This window comes from Hyalella azteca, unplaced genomic scaffold, assembly GCF_000764305.2.
Source record: "Hyalella azteca isolate HAZT.00-mixed unplaced genomic scaffold, Hazt_2.0.2 contig15946, whole genome shotgun sequence".
Classification (NCBI taxonomy): domain Eukaryota; kingdom Metazoa; phylum Arthropoda; class Malacostraca; order Amphipoda; family Hyalellidae; genus Hyalella; species Hyalella azteca.
Window position 1 is genome coordinate 233,969 of NW_025945775.1, and position 19,827 is coordinate 253,795.

A 19,827-nucleotide genomic window follows, 5' to 3' on the forward strand; every position below is an offset into this window, starting at 1 on the left:
AAAGCTGCAAAATGTCTCGAGTTTAGATCTATGTTAGCCTGAGTATGTAGGTCTCAGTGACGTAGCGCAGAAATGGCTCTGCCTGCATAGCTGTAAAATCAAACAGTAATTCCCCTTTGGCATGAAAGTAGAGCTTTGGGGCACAAATGCTATATTTTTCATTATGTTCATGGGAACGCTGCAAGTTGGCAAAACGGTCTTCGTTTGTGATAAGCACTCCCTCGTACTCGGCGGGTAGCCCACTGATTGCAGTTCCGGTTGTGAGTTGTGGGTGTGATCCCTGCTGCCCAAGACAGCTCTAACCTAAATCGGTGAGGTGGCAGGGCAGTAAAACACAGCGAAATTGAAACAGTGAGTTACAAGTTTGAGACCGCAATTAGCTGTACAAATTCTGCGACATTCAGAATTGGAAACCGGTCTAATGCCCTCATCAACGCTGACACTGCAATTACGTCTATTTCTTTACTCTTCACGCAAACACTTCTTCGTACTTCAATTTCCTCGTACAATGATTATCCACGGTTCAAAATATTTGGCTGCTGTTCTGCATCGTTTAAATCAGCGTACTGCGTGGCGACATCGTTGATAGCATGGTGAGTGCGATAAATCATTTTGTACATTTATTACAATAATGGATTTTACAAGTTTACTCTAATAATAAATTTTTCTAATACTGAGTTGTAAATGGGATTAACAATTTCAGACACCCATTTAACACGGTCTCCACCGACTGTGTATTACGGAGGCGACCGTGTTAAATGAGAGTGCTCCATCATTTATCCTATTCTTTACAGTATCCCATTACGGTCGCCACGTGGAGTAAAACTTAAATCAATACATTGCCAAATTCATATTTAATCAACAGACGTATCTCACTTCCCCATCTTAATTATGCAGAAAAATCAATTTACTGTGGCGAATGTACCGCGTTTTCACAGACCCATTAACAGCATTCTATTTTTCAACATTTCTTCATAGATGCCTTACATTAGGGCATTAGTCCCGTCCGAGCGCAATTAAATAGTTCTGAAGCGGCAGGTACATTTTACAACAATATTTCACCCGAGTCCAATTCTGCTAAACTGGAATTTTTAATTATTTGCAGGCAACTACTTGTACTATTCTGCGACGTTAATTATACCGTCCACGTTACCAATTCGCTACAACACTGTGGGCATATGGGGTGCATCCAATTAAAGCGTGCGATGTGGTTAAAAATTTTGCTAACTCTATTTGGACTATCAAAGGTGCTTATTGATTTGAATTTACAAATTCATGCGTAAATAATTACACTCTTGCTTATATTGACATAAAATGACAACAACGATAATAGTTTTGGGCGTAAATCTTCCATTCATCAAAATTGGGCAATTACAATAGCGGCGAAATTCTTCACTTAAATACATTATTGTCGAATAAATATTCCAGAATATAACAGGCTAACGGCTACGAAAAAAAACAACAACATTTTAAAAGGTCAATATTTAAACATTGCTTATCTGATAAGCTCTTTCAGCTATGGAAGCTTCGTCGTGCAGGATCGGCGTGATAATTACTCTACCGTAGGGTAATATTGAGGGAAATGCTCCTGAGCATAAGATAAAACTTCGAGTCCTGCTTCTAAAATGAAATGAACGTCAAAATTTAACCCATTATCAACACACTGCCATATTCTCTTGTTTACACGCACTTGAATATCGTCAAGCAAATGAGCGAAGAAATCATCGTATATGGACGATGTACGGTTCAGATCCTGGAAATGGGGCACAGCGATGTCATGAGTCAGTTTCTCGATTTTTGTCAGGTATTTATTGTGATATCTTTTCAATAACTGTTTGCGCCTTACCGGATCCGTGGGTATTACAACACTCAGCCTTTCTTCCAGAAACCCGTGAATTGCTTGTCCAAACCCAAAGCTGAGGTCACAGGCTAAGTTACATTCGGCAATGGAAGACTGATTGGAATTTTTTGAATCTACAGAATCTTGCCCAGACTGGCTTTGATCAGCATTGCTTTCGCTGGGATTTTCTTCTTGTGAGGTTTGAGTCTCATTTTCATTCTGAACTTTCGAGTCTTCTACTAAACTAAATTTCCTAAATGTTCTGTAAGAAGGAGAAATAGCCTCGACGCCACTAGAGTCGACTTCCGAATTATAATTCGTGCTACTCTTATTCATGCAGCCAGTCGCGGACGCAATTCCAAGCCGATCTCTGTCACTTAGATTTGAAGCTCCCAAATTTGTCGACACTTTGCATTGAGCCTTATGGTTTAAATTTGCTATAGGAGTCGAAGTTGCCTTGGGGTATTTAACATCGGCGGGACTTGCATCGCCCGAAGTTGAGGGAAGCTCAGGCATGGTACCTGATGCTTGAGAATCTGTCATTTCCAAATCTTTCGTAAATGCATTTTGATTTTCGCAGAGTCTTCGTTTTGCCAAGTCATGTATCGGAGAAGATTCGGCCAAATGAGGACAAAATCCATTGAAATTTACGACAGGCGATTGTGGGCTGGAAGCAAGACAGTCATCACACTGTTTGGTTGAAAGTTCGAAGGATGATGAAAGAGGCAATTGAGCTGTAGAAGGGTGCTCATCATCATTGTTGTTGCTCTGGCATCCACTACCGTGTTTAGATTCTTCTTCCACATGTTGCTGAATGTCAGCAGATGGGGATACATCCTTACTAACCAACAGCTCACCCGGAGTATTGTCGAGGTCAGGTACTAGTATTTCTTTGTCTATGTCATCGACAGCGGAGACGTTTCTTGATGTCGAAGGCTCAGCATCAAATACCGACTCGACACTTGACGATGAAGTGTCTGCATCACGGATGTGCATGCCAGAGGTTAGTTGGTCGGGCGTTGGGCAGTCGGGAGCTGAGCTGACCAAAGAGTCGTGGGAGTCGTCGAGGTCAACGCTACTAACTCGATCGTCGCTACTGACTCTTTCACTGCTAGATGCTTGTCGGCAACAAATATTCCCAGAGATAGTCATGGTTGATCAACAGGTGTAATTTGATTAAGATGAAAGTATCACAGGCTAACGAAAAACAACAGAATAGAGACTGTTAAAAGTATTCACATTTTTCGTCTGAGTTACAAATAGGCATTTAGAAGGTAGTACATAAATATACTGATATTGAAATAAAATAAGTATTATATGTAATACATGCATCTACAGCGTAAGTAACATAGCAAATAAATGGACACCATTTAGAAAATTTTTCATCATCCTGCATTCATTTCGTGAATAGTGACTAGGAATCGCATAAAAAGACATGATCACAGAGGCTGATAAAGCCGTTATGACATCGCATAAGAAATGGTGCGTGCTATTTAATAATCCTGAAGGAATTTGGCACTAAATACACGCAACCGGTTAAGATTCGCAAGCATCCCGTTCAGGTCATTTGTTTATACTAAATGAAAACGTAAAAATCCATACTCTACGTATGAGTTTTACAGCGCGACTTCGACGAGAATTTCACTTTGAGAAAGAAACGAATTGAATTAATGCGTACATTATTTAAATAATAATAAAGTCCTTTTGGTGAGCGCTTTCAACGCCTAACCTTTTTCACTGGTCTCGAGCATATATCCAAGGCCACTTATCTATAGCCTAACTGCAAGGGCGATTTGTTGATGTCGTGACACGCGCGGAAAGTTGACAATTAAAACATATTATCCATCTTCGCCGTCTGGAAGACAGATAGTCGTTAAGCGTTCGAGATGAATCAATCGCCGAAACGGGAAAAATTATCCCCTGTTCAAGAGATTAGTTTATGATGAAGCTTGTCTCACAAGACGAAGGATTGTGCGTTGCGAAGGCGCTGGTAGTGTATTGGGACACCGTTGAAAAGATTGACCTTGGTTAGGTTAGGTGTCATATCCTACTTTTCTTGGTGATAAGGTACGTCTCCTCTATACCCCTTATTCTTTTTAGGAACTAGATGCCATGGCAAGTCCCATGCCTAATTATATTAAATAATTATAATAAAACCAAATTCAATCAAATTGCCTCTAATTTCTACCCCGACTGGCACCTTTTCTTACCATGACGGTGTTTTTAATATGCGGTTTCGATAGTTAAACCGCATCCTATGGTTACACTCTAAGCCCATGGTTACAATTCATTAAAAAATATAACGTGTGTGAAAGTCGTTTAAATTTGCTTTGGAAATAGTTGAAAAGCAACATATCAACAACACCATATATAAAAACCTTAAACGAAGTCCAAAATGATCAGCCATGAGTTGAACGTGTCTATTTGAAGAATAACTCAACAAACAGCGCCCCGTTACTCTGCACGCGTCATCAAGCGGACACATAATTTTAATCCGGTGAAATGACACTATTTGCTCGTATTAAAATTAATTATTAACATATTTATTTATTTTGTTTGTATTTATCTCTTTTCCTAGTAAATATTTTGTATGTAATTTTTTTCCTTCCACTGTAACTGTGGACAGACATTATGTTCGCATTTTCCTGTGTAGAGATTTTGAAGAATTTAGTTCCTGGTGCGCGGCGCGATGTGAGGCTGGTACTGTCTCTGTTTTCTTCTCCAACTTGCTGTCTCTGATTATCAATGATATTATATTAAAGACTCGCACTTAGTTTGAACCCATTCGAAAATATTTCACAATTTTTTGTGTATTTTATCAAGTACCTGTTGTTGCTACAAAAGAAAATTCAACTGTGATGAAACCCAAATTTAAAATAATTTACAAGTTATCAGTTCTGTGGTTAAAAGTATGCACCATCTAAAGAAATGTAATGTTAATTATACGGGCTTTAATCCGTTGTATTATGATTCGCAAACTCAGCCGCGTGACGAAAAATAAACAGATACTTCTTACTTCTTAGATTATTAATTCATTCTGTAGTAGACCGATTCGACACTTCAGCGAACTCGCCTGCGAACTCGCCTGCGAGCTCGAATGCAAAACCTAACTTCATTTTCAACTGTGGCACTCATAACTCCTTCAATTATGAACGGATTTTATTCAAATTTGGAATATAAGTAGATAATATCAGTATTTTGCGGGGGGAATTTTTTCAGATTTTTACATCAATAACTTTTTTTGTTAATACGAAAATACTGATATTATCTACTTATATTTCAAATTTGAATGAAATCCGTTCATAATTGAAGGAGTTATGAGTGCCACAGTTGAAAATGAAGTTAGGTTTTCCGTATTAACAAAAAAGTTATTGATGTAAAAATCTGAAAAAAATTCCCGCCGCAAAATACTGATATTATCTACTTATATTTGAAATTTGAATAAAATCCGTTCATAATTGAAGGAGTTATGAGTGTGGCAGGGTGGCCCAGTGGTTAAAGTTCAGAGTCCCAAGATTGGAGCAGAGAGGCGTGGGTTCGATCCCAGCTCTGTGCGCCAGTTTCTGGTCAGAATCGGCAAGGAGGCCGGGCGGTTAAGCACAGCAGAATTGTAGCAGTGAGTTGCAAGTGCGAGACCGCAAAATGCTGTGAATGTTCTGCGATGTTAAGAATCGGCGACAGGCCTACGGCCTAATAAAGCTGAAACCGCTATTATTATTATTATTATTATTATTATTATTATATGAGTGCCACAGTTGAAAATGAAGTTAGGTTTTGCATTCGAGCTCGCAGGCGAGTTCGCTGAAGTGTCGAATCGGTGTCTGTAGTTGCCAATATCTAAAACTTATTAAAGTCATAAGGAAATTCCGAAGATCTATTCTTCCTTTTGAAGTGTATATTGTCGATAAACTAAAAACGATTTTTCACTTATCCCAGTTATTAATTGCTTCTCTCCGCAATCGAACTTTGCGATTGTTTGTTATGCCTTCAGTCATCAGTCCGTGAATGGACGTAGCTCGCAACTCGCTAGAGTGCAAGACCTACCGCCAGGCGCCAGTCCGCCACCAGTGTAGATTCAGATTCGTCGAAGGGAGGATGTGTGGTCAGTCATAGAAATTACTCTTGACTGTGCTGCGGCCGAGAATGCTCTGCCAAGATTAACTTTCTTAGGTGGCACATAGAGGATGGTCCGTTTTAATTTGAGGTAAGATTTCACTAAATATTTACATCTGGATGAGTTACAGCGAAAGATACTTCTGAAGTTTGTGTAAAACCAAACTACTTTACGTCCTGTAGTACCAACAACTTCACGCTACAAGGTAACAAGGGTACAGACCGTTCAGTGCATTGTTGATGTTCTCAGTATGTAACTTGACTGAATGATCAATTAATTGCAATGAGGTCCTACAATCTTATTTCTTTTATTGAAACTATTTATCATTGTGCATGTCACTTATGTGTTTAACGAAATGTACATTTTCATTCATGCAATTCTATTTTTTGAAATTATTTGTAAAGTAAATAAAGTTACCTACTGTTTTTAAGCATCTGTATCTCCTCTGATATTTTGCTTGGAACATTTTTGATTTAGAGATTTTGTCAGAATTTGAATGTGAATGTGACCTGAGGCTTGACCAATGACCACTTGGTAATTATCTACATGGGCAAATTAGAGCTTGTTTGTGACTGATGCCTTGTATTTAAATTTGCACTTTTTATTTTCCACTTTGTGGAAAGGTCTTTCAAGTTTCATCTTGATCACTCTTTTTTATTATTGCTTTGAAGCTGTTAGAAAGTAATCAGCTGCTGTGCGTGATAGTGGTTTAGTTTCTGCAGCTGTATATATTCCTACACTACACTAATTGAGACCAACTATCTGACAGAATTTTTTTCCCCTGTGAGACTAATTGCTTAGATTTAGTTGCATGTTCCCATGTTTTTCTAGAAGTATATTAAAAATTTTAGCTTCTCTCCTTAAATTGTTTGAAACATAGTTACTACTGAAGTCTGAAGGTTAATATTGTTGGACTTCATGACAAAATCTTCTCTTCATTGCTTAATTTTATTTCCTGGCTAAATTTCCTGTTTGTCCATTTATATCAAAGCTATTGCAAATTTTAATGTCATCCATTGTTCATTTTCTAAAGCATATACGCATGTATAAAATATTTATTGATCATTCTTTTCCTGCTGTTGATAAAAATTTGGCTACAGTCTGATGCTTCAATTCATTTAACTTTACAACTGAGCTACAAAGATGAAGTTTGCTTATTATGGCAATAATGGCATTGACACAAAAATGATTCCATTACAGTTAGCAAAATCAGATTTGCTATTTAGCACCTTGCAGGCTTGCATCATCATATTTATATAGGTAGGTATGTCTTGACTATCTTTTTCTGTTTTCAAATTAAGGTTTCCTGACATTAAATTATTTTGTTTTTAATTTATTGGTTACCAAAATTTTTCTCTTCTAAATGTTCTGTAGGGACCGGTATATATAATAAATGTGCAGAAATTAACAATCACAAATTTTTCTCATTGCACTATACTTGTGTCCATTGTTCATTCAACACTAGAATCTTTGTCATTATCATCTTAGCAACTGGATAATTTCCATTGTTATCCCTAGCAACATAATAATTTCCACTGTTATCTAACAAAAGGATCATTTCAACTACGGTATTATCCCTAGCAGGAAAATCATTTCCATTCACCTTCCCAGTACCATCAAGTGGGGTGATTTTGGCCACCAGGGGTAAATTTGGCCACCACTACAACAGAAACAAATGGCAGCAAAACCAAATAATAAATATTGGCTAAAGTTACCCCAGTCACTTTGGGCAATGTTTATTATTTTATTTTGCTGCCCTTTGTTTCTGTTGTAGTGGTGGCCAAATTCAGCCTCTGATGGCCGAAATCACCCCACTTGATGGCAAGAGGATTATTTCCACTGTTATACCTAGCAGCAGAATTCTTTCCATTCATCTCCCAAGTACCAGGATTATTTCCACTGTTATCCACAGCACCAGAATAATCTCCATTGTTCTACTCTATTATTTTGGCTACTCTTTAATCCCTAATTCCATTAGTGTTATCTCAGTACCGTATGTATATTTCAAGCTAGTTACTGTCTGCTAAATAATTGTATCATTGCTTAGTTTCTCAGTTTCTCTTCATTTTATATTCATCTAACAATTCTGAGATGCATTGTCCAGTTATGCTGATGAATCATGAAGTCCTCATTACAATTAAATACTAATTTTTTTAGACTCCTTTCTGTAGGCTGGAAATTAAGTGCATGCCAAGATGTTAAATGAAGGCTTCCTTTTATAAAAAGTTCTCATATTTAAATAAAATTGCATTGCTTGCAGTTCAAAAGTGCATATTTATTGGGTAGGTACAAAGTATGTTCTGCCTTATCATAGTTTTCATTCAATAGCACTATGCACTTGGTTTCTTAATTATTTGGACCTCTGGCACATTGTCTGCACTTGGTTTTGTAAATATTTTGACCTCTGGCACATTGTTCTTCACTTATCTGTTATTTTAACAAATTTATAGTGCAACTCACCATTTTTCTCTGTGTAAATGATAATTTCTTTCATTTACCTATTTAATGCTTGAAACTCAATATTATTTCAGGTGGTTCCTCTGAATAACTCTCACTGCTTGTGCTCCTCGTCTGCTATTTCACTAACATGGTGTAAGTTCCTCCCCTTTGGACCAAAATAACGCACCCATATTTTCACTGCTACATGTTATTTTGTTTTATACTTCTGCAAAAATAGCCTAACTGACAAATTATTATAATTTACTGGAAAGGGAGTAATAATTTAATCCAATCAGCCCTCGTTGTGTGTCTTTATCTTTGATTTTGATATTGGAACCTCCAAGCACTAGGAAGAGAACAAAGAGTTTTGTGTGATGATTTATTTGAAATAAACTTGTTTGTGTAGATAACAGAGTGGTAAAATTGTGAGTTGTTTCAAGGAACCTTACCTGGTGAATTAAGTATATATACGACAACAAATGAAAGGACAAAATATGCTTATTTTGCAGTACATGTCTTTCTTTTGTAACATACTTCTTCTCAATTTTGGACCCAGACAAAGGAATGTTAAGGTTTAGAATTTTCTCATACTTCTAGTGGCAGCAAGTGGCCTTGATCTGGTTAATCCAACTGCAATGTCTGGAGAATTAATAGCTTAGTAAATATTGACATAACATGTTAGCTTGTTACCCATCTTCAAGTTGGACAATTTTCACCTGTGGCTTTGTTCTCTCTTCCTAAGTTTATTGTTCGATCCCACTCGTATTTCGGTTCCTACTCTATTTTACAACTTTTTATTAATCATACAATGAATAGGAACTAAGAAAGTTTTCATTGTGAATTCTTATTAATTATTAAAGCTTGTTGACTTAAGAGGTTGAAAAATTATTGGAAAATCAATAGCATCTGTTATTCAGCGTTTAATTCTAATCCGTCACGGCTACGGCATTCTATCAGCTTGCGAGATAACCATGCAATAAGATAAAAAAATTAACTACCAAATTTCACACTTTTATTACTTAATTCTTAGTCGTTTAATTTTAATATGTTAAAAATTTTATAAATGCAATTATCCTCATCTCAGTGATTAAAATTATAGATGCACGATAAACTATATTGAAAACATATTGGGATAATATTTTGCCCTCTGGTGCGATCTCTCAGTAACGTCTTTTAAAACACCGTATGTATATATCATAGTTGTTGTCTTGCCTAGCGCAAGTCGATGAGCTCGGTCACACGGCACGCTTCTCGGAGCGTATACGTGACGGAAGGTCGCCTCGCTTGCGCCGCTCTTTGTTGCTAATCTCTTGCTGTGATGTAATGCTCTCTGGCCGTGCTGTGTCTCTGCTCACTGGCCGTGCTGTGTCTCTGCTCTCTGGCCGTGCTGTGTCTCTGCTCTCTGGTCGTGCTGTGTCTCTGCTCACTGGTCGTGCTGTGTCTCTGCTCTCTGGCCGTGCTGTGTCTCTGCTCTCTGGCCGTGCTGTGTCTCTGCTCTCTGGCCGTGCTGTGTCTCTGCTCTCTGGTCGTGCTGTGTCTCTGCTCACTGGTCGTGCTGTGTCTCTGCTCTCTGGCCGTGCTGTGTCTCTGCTCACTGGTCGTGCTGTGTCTCTGCTCGCTAAGATCTCTCGCTCACCGGAAATGTTTTTTCCTGTCAGACATTTAGTGTGTGAAAGGCCTATACGGGTTGGCTGTTCTGCCTATTGTTCAGATTAAAATCGCTTGTTTTAAATCCGAATTTCATGAAATCTTGAGGTTTTATATCACGTATTATGAATAGGAATTTTACCAAATCTTGTTACCTCATAACGCGTAGTTTTGTAATTTATTGAATTTTTAATATAATGACTTGATTAATATGTCGGTTGAGTTATTTTTGTCAGAAAGGCAATACGGTTATAGTTTGATATTCCCGACTATATGCGGTTTGGAGGATATGCTTTATGAAAAAAAAAATCGATGTGCTGTTTATCATGAACGCAACGATACTCCCGTCGTACGGTTGCTAACCAACATTTTCTATTGAGTTGAACGTTCCAGAAATATTTTTTCGTCTCGCTAGCAAAAACTGACAAATGCACTAGAAGATTGGGGCGAATTGTCATAGGTTAACGCAGTTCTCGATGGCACAATCGTTCCCAAGTGCGGTGCGCATGTTTTGGAAAATCCTAATATTAAATTTTAAGTTTTTTCATCATAATCATATTGATGAAAAATTAATCGTTCTGTCTCTGAACATTACGATGTGTATGTTAGTCATGCGGAGCCAAAGCATGCATGCGTTGTAGCGAAGGCTACAGCGTGTTCACATTACCGAATTTTCGAAACTCGTGTAGCCAATGCCAGAACATGCTAGATTCACAATAACCTTTTCCGGTGCGGAAAGTACATACAATAGTCATGTAATTTAACATGGTGTGCGCCTTGTAATGGGTTTGAATCAAACCCTTAATCTCATTCAGAATAACCGGCAATAGCAGCAGAAGATTTAATTCGTGGTCTGTGCTCAGCTGCTGAACACATTATTCAAATTTGCGATTTTCAACATCCAAGGGCAAATTCTCGAAACACGTGTCCAAGTTTATCGTCAAATCTACTTGTACAGGTGTTTCCGCTTCGCAGGCCGCTAATTAATTTCATTTTATCGCAAATGCTACGATTCATAAAATTTTAGTTATAATTTCCTAAACGATAGCTTTACCTTCCAAGCTCGTTTTCCGGATGACTTTCACATCTCGCGAATGAAGTCATGGAACTTGTGTTATGATTTCATAACCGATTGCGGGCTTCCAAGCTCGTTTTTCTGGATGACTTTCACATCTCGCGAATGATACAAGTCATGGAATTTGAGTAATAACTTAACGATTACATAACACATTAAGCTCGTTTTTTCAAGTCCGCTCAGTCATTTTCGCTATTCTATGATTGATTTTTTAGGGTTTAAAGCAAGAAATTTTTAAACCTAACGTATTGATTTCGATAAATTCTTTGTGTGTGTGTTACCATTTGCAAAATCCGCAAACGAAGATTCAGTCTTTTTAATACGCGAACGTGTTGATTCTTATTTTTAATCATTGACCCGCAGATACACGCACAGTGAACAGTCGTCAATGCTACACGAATCTTAAGGCCTGCCGACTAAAGTTATCGGCATCGGACAAATCGTTAACCTTTTGCTTACGTATTTATTAAAATTCGCAATTGCTATTTGTATCTAAAGGCAAGTTGACAAAACTTAGGCTATGCAAAGAAAGTGTTCGCCTTACTTCCACGTACGTGCAACCATAAACTGCAGTCGTTGCTATTCTTATCTAACGTCCTAGTGACTATGAAATTCTCGTTAGTAGACAAACACAAAATGTTGAACTTTCAAACGAGTTATCTGAGCGAACTTTATGCGAACTTCGTCACTGAAATCTTCTGATACTAGAAGCTGGACTGAGCGAAAATTGTGCAAATCACGTCACTGAATTCTTCTGATACTGGAAGCTGGAGTACGCAACGAGAGCCTACGCAACGAGTTACGCAAGAGAGGAGTGGTTTCGATACGCGTCGTCTGTTGGTCGGCACTCACAGCGCTCTCAACTCCACACGCGCAACGACGGCGCACCGCTGACCTGCCTGCTCCACTGCACCAACACGTCAATAATTACCATTAGCTGAAATAAGTTTGGTCACTCCCGAAAAAGTCATGTCAAATATTATGAAACCAATTTTGATCTTTAATGATCTGAGCCCTGAGGAGTTAGCTATAGAAGTTTGTTGTATATTAATTTATTAATTTTCATCAAGCGTCTTTGAGGTAATAATATTGTTATGGGGGGTATTTACATTCCATTCTGAGCTTGTACACTTGACAAAAAAGCTTGTGCTACCGGTAGTGGCGGCCACCAAATCAGTACCGAAGTAATTTGTCAGAACTGCCGAGCCTATCTTCTGTTTCGAAAGTATACATTTTGACTTGAGAAAGGAAGAGTAAAAATCATCATGTGAATTCATAATGATTGACTTCAAATTACCCTGTGGGTGTGCTTAAAACATTCCATACATTTGTACGCACGCATTAATGAAACTCTCTTATTCATCACAGCCAGTTCTCCATAAAGACCAAGGTTTCTGTGATCGGTATAATCAGTTTGCTGGCCCTTGTATTCAGGGTCTCGGTTTATTCCATTCAACGGACGCCTAAATTATTTCCTCAAGGCATTGAACTGAACAACAGCAACTGTGCTCGAGGAAAGCTCGGCCTTAGCTCCATCGTTCCTCGAGGTTACGCCACTTTCACTTCTTTTTGTGACATTTTACTTGGAATACCCAACCTTCATTATAATTTATTCATTAATTCTATTAAAGTACAATTATTAAATTTTAAGAATACCCTATTTATTATTTTTTTTACTTTACGGCCCTTTATTTTCTGGCTTGCTTGACAAACCTGAACGATGAATATTAGTTCAATAGAGTGAATTTAATATATTGCACACGTTCAAGATATTTTTTACTGTCACTGATTTTTTCCTTGAAAGCTTAGGTCGTGTGAGGCTTGCCTCTTTTCATAGACATCGCAGAATTATTACAGCTACCTGCGAGTCTCGAACCAGAAAGTCTCCGCTCCGATATTTCTGTGCTTAACCACCCGACTTCCTGATGATCGAAAGAATTTATCAAATCCAGTCACACCACTAAAACAATTTGTTTTAAATACTACTTTTCATGCAATTATAAGGGAAACTATACGATAGTATCGCCATTGATCGCCATTTTGCTGATATTAGTACGGCAGTACTGATTAATACTGATACGGAAGCAGGCAGTGCTTCCGTGTATTATTCAAATGCGGAATGTACGTAAATTTCGGTAATTAGCCGCGTATTTTTCAGAAATGTTTATATTTTCAGTCCGAAGCTTAGTGGGGGATTATATGCGTGTATAACGATGGCAAAAAGATTGGTGATTAGCAGAGGCACGATAACTTAGCCTTCAGGACAAACCGAAAGATACGAGGGTTGGCAATTTTGAATGGACATTTCAAGTCAATATATGTTAACTTGACAATAGTTAATATTTGTGTAAATTTGCCAATACTCAATATTTGTGTTAATTCGTTCGCTCATATAATTTTTCTATCCGCTTATTTTCCTGACCTCGACAAAGTCTGCGGAAATTATCTTGCACGTGCTGGTAACGCAAATGAATGTAGTATGCATGAGTTGCATCGCAATTTTTCACGTTTATAACTAGGGCCTTCCTGGTGTTTTTTTTTTAGTTCTAGCAGTCGTTCTGGAATATTATCCTTCTGGAGCCTCAAGTATTGTCGTATACTTCTATGAGGTCGCCATTAAGACACCGATAATACATACCGGTACCTACTTTATATTACATAATCTATACTTATACTAGAATTTACTAGAATAGTCTATACTTTTACGTCTTGTCAGTTACGAACTTATCCCTGTTGTTCAATTTTGCAGAAAAAATATTCTGCATATTCTGGTCGTGAGCAAACAAATTGTAGGAGCTGCTAGCTCACGTGTTGTAAGCGCACGTGTCGTGAGCGCACATGTCGTCAGCGCACATGTCATGAGCGCACATGTCGTCAGCGCACATGTCATGAGCGCACATGTCGTGAGCACACCTGTCGTGAGCATACCTGTCGTGAGCACACATGTCACGACCGCACGTGTCGCGACCGCACATTTAGTGAGCACACATGTCGTGAGCACACATGTCGTGAGCGCACATGTCGTCAGCGCACATGTCATGAGCGCACATGTCGTGAACACACATGTCGTGAGCACACATTTCGTGAGCACACATTTCGTGAGCGCACATTTCGTGAGCGCACATGTCGTGAGCACACCTGTTGTGAGCACACATCGTGACCGCACATGTCGTGAGCACACATGTGAGCGCACGTGTCGTGAGCGCACATGTGAGCGCAGTTATTCTCCCCGCTCAGGTGGCGGGCGCTGAGCGCCGGCGTAGACGACCCCCGATGGCGGGAGCCAGCAGCCGCTGTGTTCTACGGCGTGACCTCCACCGCCCTGGCCTTCATCAACAAGGCGGTGCTGTCCTCCTACGACTTCAACCTGCCCTTCCTGATCATGACGCTGCAGGTGCGTGATGTCCTCCTACGACTTCAACCTGCCCTTCCTGATCATGACGCTGCAGGTGCGTGATGTCCTCCTACGACTTCAACCTGCCCTTCCTGATCATGACGCTGCAGGTGCGTGCTGTCCTCCTACGACTTCAACCTGCCCTTAGCTTCGCACCTGCAGTTTCTGTAACCTACTCTTGCTCATCCCGAGCCGTCGCAAGTGTCCGGCGATTTGTATGGGCCTAATCTCATCACCCTCAGGTGTTCGTTGATTCCAGCTCTACTATTTCACTTAAATTTGGCCTCGCATTCCAGTGCTTTCATGAAGTCATCAGAGCTGCCATACTCGCCATGCTGATTGGTATTTTGAATACCTAAGTTCTTAATTAGAGATGAAAGCGTTCACCATAGTCTTTGAAGAAGAACTATACAAATTTTGGAACTATAGCTTAGTCTTGGTCAGGCTACGCGTGGCAAAGAATGGCCGGAAATTGGAGAGGTGGAAGTCGAAATTTGTGGAACATTTGTCTGAAATGAATAATTTTTCGTTAAGAAGGCATGTTCTGTATACCTCTTTGGTCTATGCCTCTGCGACATTTGATCTGCGGCATATGAGTGTGCAGCCTATCATCCTATGTGACCTATATATATATGCCTTTGAGGCCCATGCATCATCAGCCTATGTCGCAGCCCATGCCTCTGTCTTTGTCATGTCTTCGCAATTTTTGCCTTTTAAATAAGAAATATTATGACTCCTATTTAAGGACATTATCCCGTATAACTTTGCATTAATACAAGATTTCGTTACTGACTTTTCATGACAATTAAATGGAGACGATTGCGTTGTGTTTATCATCTATAAGTGGACCATGAGTGCCTGATATTATGTGCTATTGTATTCATTGTACCACATACGTACGCATTATAACGTATATAGTCGTTCAGTCATTGCCCTACGTATAATTAACCCATACGTGCAAACATTAAAACTTTTATGCAAGTTTGATTGAAGACCAGAGCATGCTTCTTATTAATAATCTTCTTATTCGTCTTTTCAATGACTCGAACTAAGTTTCTAGCTGGCGCCGGTAGATCAAACAGTAGGTTACCAAAAGACATTTTAATAGAATGCAACGTTTCGAAAATACAATTTTCATTATCAAGCTGGAGAGCCAGCTAGAAACTTAGTTCGAGTCATTGAAAAGACGAATAAGAAGATTATTAATAAGAAGCATGCTCTGGTCTTCAATCAAACTTGCATAAAAGAAAAGCTTCTGCCGAATTATACCGATTTTCGTACATTAAAACTTGTAAAGTAATCCCCACGTATAATTGATCCATACGTGCACACATTATAACGTATATTGATCACTACGAGGTACGTGCACGCATTATTACATGTAAGAACATTCATTTACTACACTGCTCACCATTGTTTAGAAGGTGTTGTTACTACGGACACAGATGGTGCTGACAGTCAGCTCGCTGTGGGTGCTGACGCGCTGGGGGGTGGTCAGCCTGCCACCCTACACGCTGGCCGCGGGCTGGTCCTTCAAGTGGCCGTCGCTCTTCTGTGCCATGCATGGCGTCCTCTCACTCTACGCTCTTAGTGGTGAACCATTAACTCTTTAGGAACTCTTGTCTTTTTAGTAACTACTTGGACACTCAACCTCATTTGTGACTCCTTAGAAACTCTTAACTCATTATTGACTCCTTAGAAACTCTAATCTCATTAGTACCTCCTTAAAGACTTACCTCACTAGTTATTCCGTAGAAACTCCTAACTCATTATTAACTCCTAAGAAACTCATATCTCGATCATTACGCGCTTGTCCTAGGAACTCTTACTTAAGTAACTCCAGTGACGTGTGATAACAATAATTAAATTATAATCTAAGTGATCACTATGTTATAATTTTTAACGCTAGTCGGTAACTCATGTCAATTTGAAAAGTACGAGTATATTCCAAAAAAAAAAAATAACTAGGATCAGTCCCAAATTTTCAATCCCAAATAATACTGAACATTGTTACTCTAACATTAAATAAGACTTCTTTGTATCACCGCTTTCCAAAATGCGTCAATTGAATACAAGCTTATATTCAACTACCTACTCAAATGGCCAAATTGTCTGGTTCATATTCTAAAATTCCCAAGTTCGACGAACTTTGTTAGGCGCGTCAATTATCCGCTTTGTCGTAATTTATAAGTCTGAACCTATCTCTTCAATAGACTTCTCCCGTTATACGCATGAACTTCTTAACTGTAGAGGAAAACATAGAAGAGGAATTTTTTGCCTTATAAACACGAACTTAACTGTTTAGGTAAATTTTGCTCAGAAATATTTGGTGCAAGACAGGTTAATTTATAAATTTATTGTACAGGAAAACATGAGAGGTTCATGAATTGTAATGCACCGATAACCCAGTGTAGTGTACTGCGAAAAATATCCTAGTGTATGAACCTTAGCAAGGCATACGGTAAGCTAGCATAGGAATATTACTCTAGACAACTGGTCCAGTGAATCAATTTTGCTGCGCTAGAGAACTTGTCGACGAATTTTACGATGCAGAACTACCAAGTATATGAACTTAAATGTATGAGAATACTTGCTAATGAATTTTTTCTGTATGACAGCCTAGTATATTAATTCAACTTTACTGGAGAAACTAGTATATATATTTTAATAGCACCTGCTAAACGTAAATTTGACTCCAGTTTAACTAGTATATAAATTATTGTTTGTACATAAGATGGGCTACGTAGTGTATAAAGTTGACAGCTCGGTACGTGCTTGTCTTGACGTGCAGTAGTGCAGCTTGATTGACGTGCTTGTCTCAGTAAGCAAACTCCTAAAATCTTGGTTACCTAGCATTTTAGGTAATAATTATATGAATACAATTTTGGTGTATAAGGCAGGTTAATATATAAAAGTTCTGCATGGGAGAGTTCCAGCTGACTGATCAAACAAAGTAGGACACAAGTTCTTGAGCATCAAATAAGCTATTGAGATGCGCTGTTGCCTGCCCTGAGATGCGCATATGAGATAAGCTTGAGATGCGCTGTTGCCTGCTCTGTCAAAATAGGACGCAAATTCTAGAGCATCAGACAGGCTAGTGTCTAGAGCTGACTGTACTAGAGATCTCTAGTAACGCTGTTGCCTGCTCTGGCAAAGTAAGACACAAATTCTAGACAAGCTCGAATTGTCGGTCCAGCAAAGCAGAGCACAAAATCTAGAGCATTTCTACAGGCTAGTGTCTGGAGCTGACTATCTGAACCCCCTCAGGGGGGACTTCTGACGGGTGTCTGTGCTCGTCAGAAGTCCTATGGAATTTCGCGTTACTAGGGGGATTGTTCCTGAGCGCCCCACCGTTGAGCTCGCGGTGTCTGACTGCAGGTCTCAGTTGTGGGGTTAAGTTATTAAGTAGGTAGGATTCCTTACATTTCCCTTCTCTGTCTCACTCGTGCGGACTCTAGTGACGCTGCTGCCTGTGCAGGTCTGAACATCCCGATGTACGGCACTCTGATGTACTGTATATCTCTAGTGACGCAGTTGCCTGCGCAGGTCTGAACATCCCGATGTACGGCACACTGAAGCGCTGCACGCCCCTCGTCAACCTGCTGCTCTCCGTGGTCCTCCTGAAGAAGGGCGTCCCTTCCTGCCTTCTCACCTCCTCCATCCTCCTCATCACCGCCGGCTGCATCATAGCAGGTCTGCTCAGCTTCTCAACGACATGTTTGATGAACTAATTTTCAATGCTATTATTAAATAAATCATTGTATATTTTCCAGTAATAATTAACATTAACGAAGTCGTTTGAAACGTGGTAACAGTTAACGAAGTCGCTACGTTTCAAATGATAAGTATTAACAAATAAAATATTCTTGACTGTTTAAGATTTTAGGCACAATTGGTGTCAAGATTGATAAATTAATGTTCTTATCTGAACAAAATCCAGCCTTATTTATGAATCCGTTTTTTTTAATGTGTCCTAAGGAAGTTGTGTCGTCATGTTTCAATGAGGAAGGAGTCCCATTCTGAGACTGAAACTTGTGTGAAGGTGTCGCGGCCACGGCACAGTGCATACTTTAACGTTGTTATAACTTTACTTCATTTCATCAAGTTTTGATTGTGCGGCCACTGGATTTACGGCTAAATTCTCGTCGGAAAGTTAACTAAAAAATGTCATTAATGGATTCCTGTGTCAGCTGTGGGTGACCTAGCGTACGACGCGTACGCCTACACGCTGGGTATGATGAGTGTGCTGGCGCAGGGGCTGTACCAGAGCCTAGTGCAATACCACGCCGAGCAGCAGAAGATGTCGTCGTCACGCATCCTGCAGCTTAACTCGTACAACACGCTGTGGCCCATGGTCTTCTTCAGCGTGGTGGTCGGCGAGCCTCGCCAGGCACTCAACAGCCCGCACTGGAGAGGTGACACACTAACATTTTAAAAGTGAATTGTATACTTATTTTTACGTATTACAATAAAATGCTTCTTCAGCGTGGTGGTCGGCGAGCCTCGTCATTCACTCAACAGCCCTCAAGACTGACATTTTCAATGTGAATTGTATCTTTAATTTTACGCATTAAAATGAAATGCTTCTTACGCGTGGTCCGACAGGCGCTCAACAGCCCTCACTGGAGAGGTGATACACTGACATTTTCAATGCGAATTGTATACTACTTATTTTTACGAATTAAATTAAAATGCTTCTTCCGTGTGGTTGTCGACGTGCTCCGACGGGCGCTCAACAGCCCTCACTGGAGAGGTGACTGACATTTTCAATGTGAATAGTAACCTTATTTTTACGAATTTAATTAAAATGCTTCTTCCGCGTGGTTGTCGACGTGCTCCGACGGGTGCTCAACAGCCCTCACTGGAAAGGTGACACTTACATTTTCTAGATGAAATTTCGCCCTTTCGCTGAGGTTTTGCCATTATAATAGTTGCAGCCTTTGTAATGGTTGCAGCCATTGTGGTTGGTGTTGTAGCCAGATTTTTTGGCTTCACATTCATCGCAAAAAACTATTAAAATTGAAGCCGACGCTGCGTTAGCTGACGTCCAGCAGTATTTATATACATAAATATATTTATATACATAAATATATATTGTATATTTATATACAATAATATAAATATGTGTGTGTATATATAAATATATATACTTTCAAGCAGGTTTCATTGAAGACCAGAGAATTTGTTTTATTCGCAATTTTCTTATTAGTTTTTTCAATATATCGAACAATATTTTTAGTTTGAACTGGCAAATCGAAAATCAGGTTACCGATGGACATTTTTATTTCGTTAACGACGTTTCGAATGTTTCTATCATT

The 19,827-nt window shown here is 39.3% G+C and overlaps 1 protein-coding gene across 1 annotated transcript; it reads left to right on the forward strand.

Annotated features, from left to right (window-relative positions):
• Window positions 1–5,853: 5,853 nt before the first annotated feature.
• Window positions 5,854–18,924, forward strand: LOC108677151 (UDP-galactose/UDP-glucose transporter 7; the record flags this gene model as incomplete). Its single annotated transcript, XM_018165310.2, has 6 exons — window positions 5,854–6,044; window positions 8,486–8,546; window positions 14,353–14,509; window positions 15,955–16,102; window positions 18,056–18,202; window positions 18,700–18,924. Coding segments are annotated over exons 2-6 (682 nt in total), but the record flags the coding sequence as incomplete, so codon positions are not given.
• Window positions 18,925–19,827: the final 903 nt, after the last annotated feature.